Here is a 16,295-nt window from a genome sequence, read left to right on the forward strand (position 1 = left end):
TTCTAGTTTCCATTATCAATCCATATGAATTTATCTCATACTCTGAGTTCTCCTGGGGCAACCATCACAACGGTCCTTCCAGATCTTCCACCCATGACTCACTGATTCAGCTCTTGCCATTCTGCCTGTCCAGCTCACTATATCTATTTATTATGCAATGAATATATGTTCCTATGTCTCATGAAAGAACCACTGGGATAATGTAGGCTTTCTAAGGATCAGGAGAGGTGGGTGTGGCCGAGCAAGTCACAGAAGCAGAAAATAGGGCAGTGCTGACGTTCATCAGCCTCCCCTTCCTGCTTCTGAGAGAGTGAGGGGAGGCAGCATGCTGGCAGGAGTGACATCTAGACGTTCCTCTCCAACTCAGGCGTCAGCAGGGCAATAGGATGAGGGCGTTTGTGAAGCTTAAGAGGAAGAACCAACGCTAGGTCAGTCCAAGCACAGATCCAACCAAGTTCCGTGGGAAGTTCAGACCATCAACCTCCTTAAAGGTCTCACCTGCCCAACATTTAGAAAGGCAATGGTGTGTGACACATTTTAGTGGTTAGCCCATGCAGTGTCCGTCTCAAATACCAGGAAAACAAATGTTCAAACATTTACATTTCACACGAAGAAGGAAATAGAGAATTCACGACTTCTTAAAGAAGAATACCTTATTCCATTCACTTGTAATTCGTAATATAATGCAGTAATCTTTCCCTTTTCTCAAAGGTGCGTTATAGTACTTCCCATAGTACAGCCTGTCTCCAATAGGTATCTCCATGGCATCATCTGGAACATCTTTGGCCAGTAGTTCTGCAGCCACATATCCCTCAGCATCAGAAGTGTTGCTAAAGAATGAGGTGGCCCCTTCAGAATCACAAAGAAATGTACTTTGGAGGGCCAAGGGAAGCACCAACACTTGATATGAACTAGAAAAAAGAAAAGAAAATGTCTATCAGACCCTTGCTTGGGAGATTCGTTCATTCAATTATTCATATTTACTGAGCACCTGCTATAAGATAAACACTTTTCTGGACACTGGAGATATATAACACTGGACAAGAAAAAGTCCTGCCCCCCCCCCCCCAGGGGATTTACAGTCTGACAGCTCCAACAGCTTCTGGAACTCCAGTTTGGACCTACGGCGCTAATGCCCCATGACACGACGTGAGGGATCTCAACTTCCAGCTGCTGCGGATGCCAAGCAAATCCTCTTTAGCTGGGAGAAGTTGTTACACGTATGGCTGCCCTGGGTGTCCATGGCCTAAAGCCGAACTCATCACTGGTTTTCACGTGGGCGAATAAAGCCCAGCTGGGGAAAGGGTTTAGCAGTCACATGGAGGCTGCTGCTGAGAAGCATTAATGTCCTAAGTCTGAAAAAAAAAAAAAAAAAAAAAGGCTCCAATCACATGGTAACCTGAAACAGAACTCATGTGATCCCCCTCCAGTTCACACATCAAAGTTCATGTGAAATAAATGAGAAGCAAGGAGTGCCAAGTCACCATGCATTAATCCAGTCTGACGATATCCTAAAATAGCCAGGGGGGTAAAATGTCATGGGGATGAGGTGAAACTCTTGCCTAAATGTGGACGGAGAAGCACACCAGCCATCAAGTAGCCCTTTGTGCACGTGCTGGGTTATTGTTTATCCTGCCAAATACAAAGCCTGGCAGTGAAAGGAGCTGTAAGAGCAAAAAACAAAAAACAACAAACAAACAAACAAACAAAAACAACACCCCCCCCACCCCCCCCACCCCCCCGCAGAGGACGAACCATGCCTTCTTTTTCAACCCCTCCCTTCCATCCTTTCCCTCCTGCCTCTGGAACAGCACGTGTCTGAACATCTGCTTTCTCTATCAGGCTTGATAGCAGGGATTTAAGTGACTTACTCTTGTATCCTTGCAAATCCTTACCCAGTTCTCTGGCTGTGACGGCCTCCCCACTAATGTTTCTTGAGTTGACATTTCAGTGAAGAGGGAAAAACATGCATCAGTATCAAATATGATTAGGGTAATTTCCAAACCAGGAGGCCACATAATCTATTTTACTAGTAAATATACACTTCCTGTTCCAGGTTCCGAATGCCCCATCTCCTGCTTCTTTTTTTTTTTTTTTTAAGATTTTATTTATTTATCCACAAGAGGCAGAGAGAGAGAGAGAGAGAGAGGCAGAGGAAGAAGCAGGCTCCATACAGAAGTCTGATGTGGGACTTGATCCCAGGTCTCCAGGATCACACCCCAGGCCAAAGGCAGCACTAAACCGCTGAGCCACTCAGGGTGCCCCCACCTCCTGCTTCCTAAAAGTCCACGAGTCACTAGGTGCAGAAAAGGGAGCCCCCACCACAGTAGGTATCAGACTTGGAAAGTCTCCATCCCAAACATCCTGTGTGTCCCCAGGGCCCTGGTTTCCACAAAGTCTGGCTCACTTTTGAGCAAAGAGCTTTCTACAAAAGGTACAAGGTAAAGCCTGCAGGTGGTGAGCTGCCGCTGCTGCCACCAGGAGACATTTACTAAGCGTCCACTGCCTACAAGGGAACACCTGTGACAACACGCTTTCCTGGCGACTTGAGGACATCTCCGTGAATCATGGCTGCAGGGAAGAGAGTAAATGCTGTCCACAAGCTCCTCTTCAAAGCCATCTTGCCTTTCCACGTAGACGGTGGTGTTCCAGTGCAAGATCAAGGCCCAGCTTTGGTTCTGGACATTTAGGGGCACCATTCTTGGGGCATAAAGCAGTCTCCCCCAGTTAGCGTGATCATAATCATCTGAGTTGCTTGATAATTATACAGACTTCCAGCCCCCATCGCAGACCTACTGAACCAAAATCTCCAGGAGCTGAATTGAAGAATTTGTACCACTGATGAGGCACTCTGGATGATTTCTAGAAGTTGGCAAGTGTGGGAGACACTAGCATTAAGACAGCCCAGGATCAGGTTGCATCATTCACCCGAGATCACCAGGCTAAGGATGAGAGCTTTGGTTCCAGGGCCCCATCCCACCATGGGCCCCAAGCCACTGCCCCACCCCCAACAATGCAGCAACAAAGACTCAGGCCTGTCTTACACGGCAGCAAAGCTGCTCCCTCAGCTCAAACCAGGTAGTCAGGGAGAGGAAACTGCCCCGTGTGCCTGTTGGTAATTAACCCTGATGACGTTAGGGAAGCAGTTGTGGCTGTTTGGAACATGAGTGTTCTGGAAAGACTTCTCCCCTCTTTCTCACCGCCACCCTCCCTCGAATGACTCACAGATCTCCACTTCCTGTTTTGGAGGCACCAGAGGGCACATTAGCCACAAGGATAGATTGTCATTTGGCTTTTCTTTTTGCCTTATGTAATGATGTGGCCTAGATATCACATTTGCTCTTGCAAATTCTCTCGGGCGGTGATATCATACCTTCTGTTCTCCTCATAGCAACAGAATTACAGCACCTTCCAGTAACTGGTCAGGAATCCAGAAGCAGAACAATGTAGGCAATGTCCATGCCTGGAAAGACCTTTGAGAACTTACTGCACTTAAACTAATGGAAAGACAGGAAAAGCCTAAGTTTCATTATAAAGGGACACATAGGGATGCTTGGGTGGCTCGGATGGTTAAGTGTCTGACCCTGATCTTAGCTCAGGTCTTGATCTCACAGTCATAAGCTCAAGCCCCATGTTGGGCTCTATACAGGCATGGAGCCTACTTAAAATTTTTTTTAAAGGGGAGGGCAGGTGGGTAGGGACCCACAGATAATATAGCCAGACTTTCTTTTTTATAATTTTATAATATCTCACATTTATTTTCACCCTGAATGTACTGAAGGGTCATTAGACTGACAGGTCAAGAATGACGTAAGGCAATGAAGGAAGGTCAGGACAAGGAAGGCAAGGTTATTGTCGTGTCCTTGCTTTATTCCTGTGAGCAAGTTGCTTATCTCTCCAGGGAAACTTCCACGTTCCTTTCTAAAAAAGGGGGTAATTCTGCTTTCCTAATCCAAGCATGACCCTGTAAATAAAAATGCTTAAGGGAACACAGTGTAGTTCTTCAACTCAGGTGAATTAATTCCATCCTAACACTATCTGGAATCCCAGAAGCAGTCATTAACTACACAGTTTCTTGCCCATAGCTCAATATGTGATCAAATTAAGAGAATTATCCAAATGGCCCTTTTGGAAGCCACTACAGCCGCCCAAAGACCATCCTTAAAGAAAGAAAAAGATATTCTGCCTTTGGTAAATGAAATGATGTTTCCAATCCACCATCACTGAGAGATGTACATGAAGATGTTAGTGCAAAGGATGATACTTGACAAGTCACATGCAATCAACGCTTGTCTGGTGACCAAAGGAATAGATTTAATTTATTGAGCTAAGCTGCCTAAATGCTTGTCTTTACCCCTTAGAAGTCTCTCTATCATTTGGAAGGATGCTGGTTGGAATTAAAGGCCCAGTCTGAGGGCAGCCCAGATGGCTCAGCAATTTAGCGCTGCCTTCAGCCCAGGGCGTGATCTTGGAGACCCGGGATCGAGTCCCAGGTCGGGCTCCCTGCATGGAGCCTGCTTCTCCCTTTGCCTCTCTCTCTCTCTCTCTCTCTCTCTCTCTGTCTCTCTCTCTCCCCTCTGTGTCTCTCATGAATAAATAAATAAATAACATCTTAAAAAGAAAAAGGCGCAGCATCTAGGGAGAAGTCCCCTCCTCGATCAAACCAAAGTTCCCAAAACTCTCCATGAGGACCACTGGACATCCACAGAGAAGGGGCCACTACCCACCTGATAGGTCCATTCTTCTCCTTGGCCTTCCTCAGTCTCAGCCGTGGTAGAGGCCCTCCATGCACCGTGACAAAGTCTACTTCCGGAAGTGGAGGCTCTGAAAACAGGTTGAAAAGAGGAAAAGGGTGTGATTGGAAACAATGGAAGCATAATGAAAGTGGTCCTCATGGGGCCATCGAGAGGAAGTGTTCGTGTAAGATGCGATGAGCATTTTCTGACTCTGCTACCACATGGATGAATTTTGAAAACATTACGCTAAGTGAAATAAGCCAGACTTAGAAGGACAAACATTGTATGACCCCTCTGATATGCAATATCTAGAATAGACAAATTCATGGAAACCGAAGTATGTTAGAGGTTTCTCAGGACTGAGGGGTGGGTAGGCAAGGGGGAGTTAGTTGCTTAATGATCAACAGAGTTTCTGTTTGGTGTGATGAAAAGTTTCCAGAAATAGACAGTGATGATGATTTAAAACATTGTGAATGGACTTCATGCCAATAAATTTGGTGCCAGGAAATGGTTAAAATGTACATTTTACGTTATATATTGGACCAAAATAAACTTTTTGTAAGAAAAGTAAGGGATGCCCCTATGCTGACAGAGGGTACACACAGCAAGCCTTACGGTTAACTTGCTGGACAGGTTCCTATTTGATGGGGAAGACCAGCATATCAGACTTCTAGATCCTTTCCCATCACAGACTGTTCTGTCCTCCTTTTGTTCTCCCCAACACCCAGGTCTCCCACATAGACTCTCCACTGGGAGGAGACTGGTTGACACCAAGTGTTCTAGTGCAACTTTGTATGAATGCAACTGGTAGTTACATTCATGGTATGAATGCACAGGCCGCCATTCTGGTTGGTGGGTAGCACAGCTCAGATGCACCAGGCACTAACCAAATGCACTAGCTGTGTCCTGCATGGGCCTCATCTCATATAATCTTCTCAATGTTGCTATCAAGTGAATGAGATCTACAGAGGGAGAAAGGAAGAGAAAAAGACAATATAATATGAATGCCCTCCCCTCGGGTATTATATAAGACTGATGAAACACTAAACTCTATCTCTGAAACTAATAATATACTATATGTTCATTGAATTTAAATAAAATAATAAATAAATAAATAAGTAAATAAATAAATAAATAAATAAGAATGCCCCCCCGACCCAACCCTAGCTTTGAAATCTGCTACAGCGAAATTAAGGACTAGGAGACCAAAAGAAACAGTACTTTAGCTTGTCGGGGGCACCTAGGTAGCTTAGTTGGTTAAGCATCTGCCTTTGGCTCAGGACATGATCCCATAAGTCCTGGGATGGAGCTCCACTTCAGGCTCCCTGCTCAGTAGGGAGCTTACTTCTCCCTCTCCCTCTGCTCCTCCCCCTGCTTGTGCTCTTCCTTCGCTCTCTCTCTCTCAAATAAATAAAAATGTTTTTTAAATTTTTGAAAAATAAGAAAATAGACTTGGGGTAGAAATTCCCAATCCAAATTATAATAAATAAAAACCTATACCTTCCTAGATAGTTTTTTTGGGGGAGGGGTTGGTGGGAGGAGGGACAGAGGGAGAAGGAAAGAGAAAATCTTAAGCAGGCTCCAGGCCCAGTACAGAGCCTGACGCAGGGCTCAATCTCACGACATGAGCTGAAATCAAAAGTCAGACACTTAACCGACTGAGCCACCCCTAATGGCCTAGTTTGTTTGTTTGTTTGTTTGTTTGTTTATTTATTTGCCTAGATAGTTTTTAAAGCACTATCGAATATGATGCTTGTCAGAGGGAAGGGCGGTAGGCAAAATAAGAGAAAGGGATTAAGAGCTAAATCTCATTACAAAATAAATAAGACACGGGGATATAACACACAGCATAGAGAATACAGTCAATAGTATTTTAACAACTCTGCATGGTGACAGATGGTAACTGGACTTATCGTGTGCCCATTTCATAATGTATATAAATATCAAATTATCGTCATATACCTAAAACTAATACAATTTGTATGTCAATTATTCTTCAATGAAAAAGCTCTATCGAATATGTTAATCATACATCACCAAGCAACAACATTTATTAGCCACCTTTATACACCATGTACCATGGCAGGCTGGGAGAAGCAGCCACGGAAGGCACAGTTTCTGCTTTCCAGGAGTTCAAAGTCTCACAGTGGAGACGGTTTTATAAACACGTGGCGCTTAGAGTTATGATCAAGTTAAACACAGGGTGTCGTGGGAGCGCAGAGGAAGAACACCTGACCAAGGGCAGGGGCTGGTGAGACCATTGAATGCAGAGATACACGTATACAGGGCCCGGAGGTGGAGAGCCAGCAGAGACAGAACTGCAGCCATACCTGGCTGAAAGGTGAAGTCCCAGCCTGGGAGAGGCTCGCACCAAACTGGGAGGTGTGGGTACAGGTCGGATCAAACGTCCTGGAAATAAGTCATTTACAGATTCTCAGCTGACATGTATTGTAGAAATACAATTCAGGTTGGAGGACCGACTAAGAACAAGAGGACAGGTTGCCCAAAGTCTAGGTACCTGAGGTCTGAAGCAAGTGATGGCATTGAGAACGGAGCAGAGGTCGCCAGATGAGAGAGACACGTGGGGGGAGAGAACAGGATGTGGTGGCAGACAAAGAAGGGGGAAGAATCTGGGCTTTGGTGTTGGTGGCTCAGTCGTGACGTCATTTATCAAGGTTTTGGGGGAGAAGTTCAGAAGCAGCTCACTTCTAGGCCTGATTATGTTCGGCGTGCTTGTGGAATTATCCGGCAGGCAGCAGGAGACGGGACCACGCAGGAGCCAACTGGCGGTGACATGGAGTCAGTCCCCAGCAGGAGAGGCACCGCTGCCCAGGGGGACCGCACAAAAGCCCCCAAGCTGAGCGGAGGGCTCGGGGCCCTGACCACTGGAAGCCCAGGCATCTAATACTGGATGGAAGAGAGACAACCCCCAGTAGCTTTCTCAAATGGTACCAAGTCTAGAATTTCTTCCAAAGTCAGCCAGATAGGGTCACATAAATTCTGGCCTCCATAGGCCTGTGGGGTTGCCAGGGACCCCGGAGGTGGCCTAGAATGGCCCTGCTTGCAGTCCACATCTTACAAGAGGTGCTGGAGGTCTAGGCTGTCCCCGAGAGGTGTGGGTTCCCAAGAGGAAGCCCCTGGGTTCCTGCAGCGGTGAGCGGGACAGGGCGGTGAGGTTTGAAAAGCCCCTACCAGGTCCCCCAGGGGGACAGGCCCCTTCTAGTCGGAGAATTTCTGCCCCCAGCCCTCCGCGCTAACACTGAAATGCCTTCTCACTTGTGATGTTTTGCTGTTTGCAGTAAAGTAAGTGGTTTTTATCACACGCTTCCTGTTTTCAGCCCAGAGGGAGATTCACTGTTCACTGTGTGTGTGAGAACCCCTCCCTCCTCGGGCTCTTTTTAAATTTTTCCTTTCTTTGCTCTTCTCCGAGATTAATAATTCTAGTTCCTCTAATCTCTTGGCTAACCTTTTAAAACCACCCCACTTCTCATTGCCCTTGGTATAAGCAGAACAAAGTGCTCGCTCAGCGTGCAGAAGGCAGGCCCATGGGGGGGGGGGGGCAGGAAGGCCACCCCGGCCTGTGGCTAGTGTCATACCTGCCGTCCTAAATGTGCCACTGCCATCCAGCCGATGCCATCAACATGTGACTTCCAGACTGCTTTCTGCTTTCGGACCTCCCCCCATCTTATATTTTAAACAGGGCACCTTTTTCTCTCTCATGTAAAAGCCTGAACTTCAGCAGGCTGGTTCTTAAACACATTTCAAGGTTAAATAACTTTAACTTCCAGCCATCTCTTTCCAAGGTTGTGTTCCTCATTCCCCAAAATGGTATCCTGGGCGGATGCGCTCTCCTTTCCATTAGCCTCATTACTGATTTAAGCCAGATCAGACCCAAGGCCAGAAATGGGTTGTGTCTGAGCTGGAGAGTGAAGCTCTTCAACCCTGGATATTCGAAGTGGGGGAAGATGCAGAAGGGAGACTCTCATTACCATTCCTCTACTAGAAGCAAATGACAAAGGAATATATAGGGGCTGCCAAGTGTGAAAACCCTGCAGAGTAAGGAGAAAAGCACTGAAGGAGAACGTGCCCTACAAAATATTATAATATAGTATGAAGTTAAAAAAATATATAGAATAAAGTTACAATAATTGAAATGGTAAGGTGCGAGCACAGGACAGGCAAAGCAATGGAAAAAGCTAGAGAGCCTAGAAAGAGACCCAAACAAACAAATGAGAAGATAGTGTATGACATGAACAGTCGTTCCAAATGTGGCGGGAAACTGGCTTGTCATGTAGGGGGAAAAATTACCATGTAAATTTATACCATACATCAAGATGAATTCCAAATGGGTCTAAATTTAAAGGTGAAAAGCAAAATTATGAGGAAGCATTAGAGGGGCACATGGCTAGCTCAGTCAGTAGAGTGTGTGACTCTTGATTTGGGGGACCTGAGTTCAAGCCCCACATTGGGCACAGAGCTAACATTAAAAAGAAGAAGCAGCAGCAGCAGCAGCAGCATTAGAAAATATGAAAGAATAAGAATTGATCTAATTTCAGGGTGGGGAAGGCTTTTCTTAGCATGACCAGAGGCAGAAACTATAAAACAATCAATAGAATTGATTACATGAAAATTTAAAATGTCTAAATGTAAGAAGAATACCGGCAAGGAAACTAAACAGTAAATAGCCTGGGGGGGATTATAATAGGTACAGCCAAAGATTAATATCATTAGTGTAGGCAAACTATTAAAATCAATAAGAGAGGGATCCCTGGGTGGCGCAGCGGTTTGGCGCCTGCCTTTGGCCCAGGGCGCGATCCTGGAGACCCGGGATCGAATCCCACATCGGGCTCCCAGTGCATGGAGCCTGCTTCTCCCTCTGCCTGTGTCTCTGCCTCTCTCTCTCTCTGTGTGACTATCATAAATAAATTTAAAAAAAAAATTTTTTTTAAATCAATAAGAGAAAGGAGGTAATACAAATGAAAACATATTAAAATCCCCTAAAACGTACCAAAATGAACAAAAGAGAACCCAAAGTAGAAAATTGTATCTGCACTAAAACTAACAGAAGTCCCAATTTTACTATCAACTTGGAGTTAAATGCAAGGAATTAACCCCCCACACAAAAATACACGTAAAGACACTGTGGTGTTTCTTTTCTAATCCCTGGCACCGCCCCAGATGGACCATGCCACACGCTGAAGGCGTCGCCAGTCGAAATTGACAGCAGTAGAAAAAAAATGGCAGCTGACCCCATAAAGGGGGGTCATCATCAGCTATCACAAGGCTGGCCACGTCTCCCCTGTCACCAAAGTTATGGACTCGGCCTTCCCAAGGAGAAGGAGCAATGTTCCTTTCATCTTTAAATCCCCTCTTCAGCACTTAGCACAGGTCTTTGTGCGTAGCCAGTCAATAAATATTTGCTGGGTTAAGTTATTACGTCATGCCCCTCCCACTCCCAACACACACAGAAACTCTGGCTCTCAGGCCTATGATGTAAAGAAACGGTCCCATTCATATTTTGGCAAACCAACCCTAATACAAGAAAATAACAGTATCCAGCCCATTTTCTCCTGTGGTGCATCATCTCGTCTCCTGGGGCCCAGGCCCAGATGTGGCTGCTTTCGGTGAGGGGAGCTGGGGTCCATCCATCCATCCAATCCCTGAGGGCCATTCACTTGGGGGTTTGGGGTTCGATTTGCTGCTCGAAAGCCGTTGGGAGACCGCTGAGGATCAGAGCACCAGGTGGCCCACGGAGGGCTGGAAGGGCGTGTGTGCCTCCCTGCTGGCCTATGCAGGTGTCAAAAAACCTGCGACCCTGAAAGACTCTGAGAGAGTCCCCACGAAGAGGGAACAGCTGGGACGAGAAGGTCAGTCCCTGTCCCAACTCTACCGCAGCTTCTGCCCCTGGGAGCCGGGGACTCCCTGCGACCAGCCTAAGGAGACGGGTCTCGGAGGACACATGAGGGCACGATGTTTGGAGGGTGTGCGGGCCGCCAGCCCCGGAGCAGGAGCCTCCTGCAGAAGATCTCAACAGATGTGGCCCTGCACGGTCCTTCCCGGGGGGGGCCTCAGGGGGAGGCTGTGGCTCCCGGTTCTGGGGGGAATCGGAGGCACCCTGACTGGGCCCATCTCCACCAGGAGGCCCGTCTGATAATGCTCGGGACACACGTGTGTTTTCAACTGCTCTCCTGAGCATCTGAAAAAGTACATTCTCCTTCCCTTCTGGAGAATGGGGGCAGAGATGGGGAGGTGCCCCGCGGCAGCGGCCAGGGCTCGGCGTGGAAGGCAAACGTGGGGAAGGACTGGTTTCCTTGATATTTTTTCTTCCCTCTTCCCCTCCGGCATTCTTGGCTCTATCATAAATAATGATCACTGTGTTGTGTACACAAGCGGTTTAGCTTGACAGTTCTGCACACATTTGCTTTGTCTCTCTGCCCCCCCCCCCCCACCCACACACACTTTCCCCTCCCTGGTCCTCTCCTGCTCCCTGTAGGAAGACAATTTTGCCAACCAGCTTCCTGCCTTGGCTAGGAAATGGCGTAGCCCACGTGTGAAAGCTCTTCTGACCCTGGATCTACACCAAGGATGAAAGTTTGCTCTTCCCTCAGCCCTCGAGGGCGTAGAAGTGGTGGCCCTCTTTGGAAGAAGTCAGAAGTCAGCCCCCTGGGCCCTACCTGAGGAAGCCTGTCAGCCCTGGGGTAGAAATTCTGGGAGAAAGATCTGGCCTCCCCCTCGCCTCTGAGCTGCTCGGCTCCCCATCTCACTGGAACACTTGCCTCTGTCCTTCAACATGCCTCGAACCTGCGCCCTCCTCTGAGGTCAGCGACATATTTAAAGCACTTGCCTTCATCCTGTTCCCATCAGTAAGTTTTAGTTTAATGTTAAGACATTCGGGAGGGAAATTCCATTCACATTTCTTCTGGGAAATCAGCTGCTGTGTTTTCCAGACCCAAATCCCTTGCCTCACATTTCTGGTAAAATTCAAAAGTTCATGATTTTACTGAAACAAAGCCATTTCTTAGGCAATCAGGCATGCCTCCTTCTTCTTTTTTTTTATTGGAGTTCGATTTGCCAACATATAGCAGATCCCCCAGTGCTCATCCTGCAAAGCGCCCCCCGTCAGTGCCCATCACCCAGTCACCTCACCCCCCGCCCACCTCCCTTCCACCACCCCTTGTTCGTTTCCCAGAGTTAGGAGTCTCTCATGTGCTGTCACCCTCTCTGATATTTCCCACTCGTTTTCTCTCCTTTGCCCTTTAATCCCTTTCACTATTTTTTATATTCCTCAAATGAATACCTCCTTCTATCAACACTCAAGGCTCTCTTTTTCTCCCCTTTTAATGAAAGAGAGGGCTTGGGTAGTTTTGTTGATTGGTTGGTTGGTTTTTACCCTTTTGGAAGACCCGCTTGATCTTTCAACTTGAATTTTCACACTTTTTTAAAATTTCAAAATCTTTAAAGTAGGGTTGAGTTGGAACATAAGCAGCCATTGTCTCAAAGAGCTTAGCTAAGGGTCTCAATGGACTTAGACGGCTCAACAGTGCCCCCCGGTGACCACGAGCACACGGCTCTTGGGCTACTAGGCTACATTTAGCTTGCAAAACAAGGTAGAAATACGCGTCTCAAGAAGAAATTCCCCTCCCCAACTCAAGAAATACAATATACTAATTTGAATCAGCAATGCAGACCATCCAAGACACAGCAAGGACCAAAGGGCAGGAAACTAAACAGCTTTTCATCTGAATAAGTCGCACCAGAGGGAGGAACACCCAATCGAACATTACTTCTCTTTCCAGCCTGAAAGTTGAATTTTTTTCGTTTGAAAGCTTTCCTTAACTAACCAGACATCCCTTCAATACCAATACCACCCAGGGGCCATTCAGGGTTCGTTGTGCTACGTGCCAGCACTGTCTTTACATCTCTGCCTTTGAGGACCTCCTATTTTCACAGGGGTGAAAGAAAATAAACAAGTAAAAAAAAAAACAAACAAGTTCTGAAAACAAGTTCTGTGATGAAATTCCGGCAGGATAAGTGGATAGAGAGTGGTGGTTGGAGATGGAGGTTATTTGAAAGGACTGGCAGGGAGAGCTCCTCCAAGGTAATGACATCTGAGCAGAGACCTGGATGATTATTAAGAAGCCATGTGCACGATATTCCCCAGAAAAGGTAAAGGGTGGATGGAAAGGCATCGATGAGCAAGCAGGTTTGACCCCTCTGAGGAACAGCAAGGAGGGTACAGAGGACAGATGCTTAGCGAGAAAGGAGGAGAGTAGAGATGAAGTCAGTGAGGAAGGTGGGGGTGAGGAAACTGAATCCGATTCTAAGACCAATGCAGACTCACTGGACAGTTTTCAGCTGGGGATGACATGTTCTCCAATGTATTTTTAAAAAATCACTCTGAGGGGACGCCTGGGTGGCTCAAGGGTTGAGTGTCTGCCTTCGGCTCAGGGCCTGATCCTGGGATCAGGGATCGAGTCTTGCATTGGGCTCCCCACAGGGAGCCTGTTTCTTCCTCTGCCTGTGTCTCTGCTTCTGTGTGTCTCTGATGAATAAATAAATAAATCTTTTTTAAAAATAATAAAATAAAAAATCACTCTGAGTCCTGAGTGATCTTTTTAAAGTTATGGTCTTCATCGTAATATAGAGGTGGGGATGCGGGGCAGGAGACCAACAGGCACTCGTGAAAGCAGAGAGACCAGTAAGAAAGCTACTGTAGAAGTCCAAGCAAGAGGTGGCTGGCTTGGATAAGGCTGCTTTGTGGTGAAGGGAGGGTGGGGAGTAGCTGAGTTCAGGATACATTTTAGAAAGCAGCCAATGGGGCTTATTGATGGATTAGGAGTCGGTGGGGAGGGGTAGACTCTTTCTGGCCTGGGCAACTAGTGAAGAGGAATGCCAATAACCAGGGCAGAGAAGCCTGGGTGGGAAATGGCTTTGGAGGTGAGAGAAGAGTTGAGAAATCAAAATCCTCTTGGACCTGACTATTGAATGGTCAAGAGATGATTAAGAGATGTTTAAAAGATGACCGCATATACGAGTGTGGAACTCAGGGGAGAGTCTGGGACCAGGATCCATCGTTGGGAATCCTCAGCAGACAGGCAATGTTTACAGCCACGAGACTGGTACAGGAGGAGGGGGTACATAACGAAAAAGGAACAGAAGCAGGCAGAGAGGGCATTACTAAAAGTGGATGGAGCCAGCAAAGAGGCCTGAGAAGGAGTAGCAAGGCAGGAGGCCCAAAAGCCAAGAGAAAAAGTGTCTGGTGAAGGAGGGGATGTCAGATGATGTGGGGGGAAAAAATCAGATACACTGAGGACAACTGCCTCCGGATTGGAACCAGTGAAAGGGGAAACAGGAAGTAAGCATGTGGAGCCTACACAACAGACGCTTTTTAAAAGAAGTTTTACTGTAAAAGGGATGCCATGGAAGTAGCTGGAGGGAATGTGGGATCAAAGGAAGTTTCTGGTTTCTTTGTTTTCATTTTAAAAAAGGAGACTAAGGGATCCCTGGGTGGCGCAGCAGTTTGGCACCTGCCTTTGGCCCAGGGCGCGATCCTGGAGACCCGGGATCGAATCCCACATCGGGCTCCTGGTGCATGGAGCCTGCTTCTCCCTCTGCCTGTGTCTCTCTGCCTCTCTCTCTCTCTCTGTGACTATCATAAATAAATAAAAATTTTAAAAAAATTTTTAAAAAAATAAAATAAAATAAAAATAAAAATAAAAAAGGAGACTACAACATGCTCATGCAGTGTTGGGACCCTTTCTCCATTGGGGGGGCACGATGAATAGGGAGGAAAGGATGGGATCCAATGCCCCTGAGGGTGGTGGTCACCTTAGAAGTGGGGACAGGAGCGAAGACAGAAGACGCAGCCCTGTGTGTGGGTAGCCTTGGGAGACGTGGGAGAGGCAAATCCCCCCTCCCCCATTACTTCTAATTGTTCAGTGAAGTAAGAAACAAGAAGCTAATACTCAGAGTATTAGCTCGGAGTGTGGGGAGAGGGTCAGGGCAGGGGGAATATCCCAGATGTGAGGAGAGACAGAAAATGAGTGGAGGGTGAATTCACTGGGGGACCGAAGCACGACTGCCAATCACTCTTCCCTGAGAATAACCGACTCTTGAGGCCCCTGTGACAAAATGGCAATGACACATGACTGACAAACAGTAATGTGGAAAAATTCCTTTCAGGTATGAAATATTTCAAAGATCCCAAAGGACTGTAACCAGCGCTCATGTACATGCTAGCCAGATTTAATTCGTGTTAATATTTTGTCTCAACTATCTTTTTAGGGGGGGGCACCTGGGTGGCGGCTCAGTGGTTGAGCATCTGCCTTTGGCTCAGGTCATGATCCCAGGGTCCTGGGACTGAGTCCCACATTGGGCTTGCCACAGGAAGCCTGTTTCTCTCTCTACATATGTCTCTGCCTCTCTCTCTGTGTCTCTCATAAATAAAATCTTTAAAAAAAAAAAAAGGCAAAAACAAAAAAACTATCTTTTTAGAAAGGAAAACATGCCAGTCATAACTACAGCACCTTTAGGGTCCTTCCCCGGTTCCATGACCTTCTTCTCTTGCTCTTAAAGTCCACTCTATAACCATAGGAAGCAATCCTGTTCCTCTTGATCCGGGCCTGTCTATGGCTCTATGGTGATTTGTTCATACAAATGCTGCCATTCAAGATTTACCTGAAATCTGGGTTGTCAGAAAGAGGACCACAGGACGTTCGGAAGACAAAGCCTGGATGTTGACACTGTAGTTGGTGCCCGGACATAGGTCCAAGCACATCTCAGGAGCCTGGCTGCTGGCAGTGATATTAAAGGTCATTTCCTGGGCAAATTCCTTCTGATACCATCTCTGGCCTTGAATGTGGAACTGAAACACAGGAAAGTTCACTAGGTGAATGGCTGGCTCGGAAGGAGCTTTCTCATGAGCAAACTTGCTCTCAACTCTCAAGTTCCTTCGAAAAGTGAAAAAAGAACAGTGAGCAAATATTAGAGTTGTAATACCATCCACACTGTCATTACGATCTATCAGTATAATAAAAATGTCTTTAAATCAAAATGTCCAAAAGGCTGAGGCCCCAGTACAAACAATTTTCTCCTTCTTGTTCTCACATGTACAATGAACAATGTCAAAGTCTCTTGGCAAAGCTGCAAGAACACAAGGCCACAGAACATTTTCCTAGAGAGAAGACGAAGAATCTGAACTAAGGCTTCTCCAAAGCAGGACCTGAATGAGGGCACTCCGAGCTGGCCTGGTAAAACCCCAGCAGGGCTTTTCTCCTCTGCTGCTCCTGTCTGACATTCCCGACACTTTCCTGTAACATCCCAGCACCTGGGCCAATAGACATACTTTTCTGCCCACTTAATTTTTTCTAGTACCAGCTCATCCCATGGTGAACCACAATAGCTACAAAAGTTCTCCTTGACTCTCTAGACAACATGTCCAGACCCTGGTCAGAGACACTGGTGTGAGGAGACACACACAGGCAAAAGCCATGGGTTCCTCCCATGGATACTGTGTGAGCATCAACTCTGCATAGGCCATGTGCACAAAGAAACTCTCAC

The 16,295-nt window shown here is 46.7% G+C and overlaps 1 protein-coding gene across 1 annotated transcript in view; it reads right to left on the minus strand.

The window, feature by feature from the left end:
• The window catches only part of SUSD1 (sushi domain containing 1), a 130,069-nt gene that overhangs the window by 16,269 nt on the left and 97,505 nt on the right, over nucleotides 1-16,295 (minus strand). The window contains exons 12-15 of the mRNA XM_072840349.1: nucleotides 15,414-15,600; nucleotides 5,624-5,698; nucleotides 4,728-4,824; nucleotides 653-911 (exon numbers count right to left, since the gene is read on the minus strand). Coding sequence (XP_072696450.1) covers nucleotides 653-911; nucleotides 4,728-4,824; nucleotides 5,624-5,698; nucleotides 15,414-15,600 — 618 coding nt within the window. The remainder of the gene's footprint in view (nucleotides 1-652; nucleotides 912-4,727; nucleotides 4,825-5,623; nucleotides 5,699-15,413; nucleotides 15,601-16,295) is intronic.

This window comes from Canis lupus, chromosome 10 (genome assembly GCF_048164855.1).
Source record: "Canis lupus baileyi chromosome 10, mCanLup2.hap1, whole genome shotgun sequence".
Classification (NCBI taxonomy): Eukaryota; Metazoa; Chordata; class Mammalia; order Carnivora; family Canidae; genus Canis; species Canis lupus.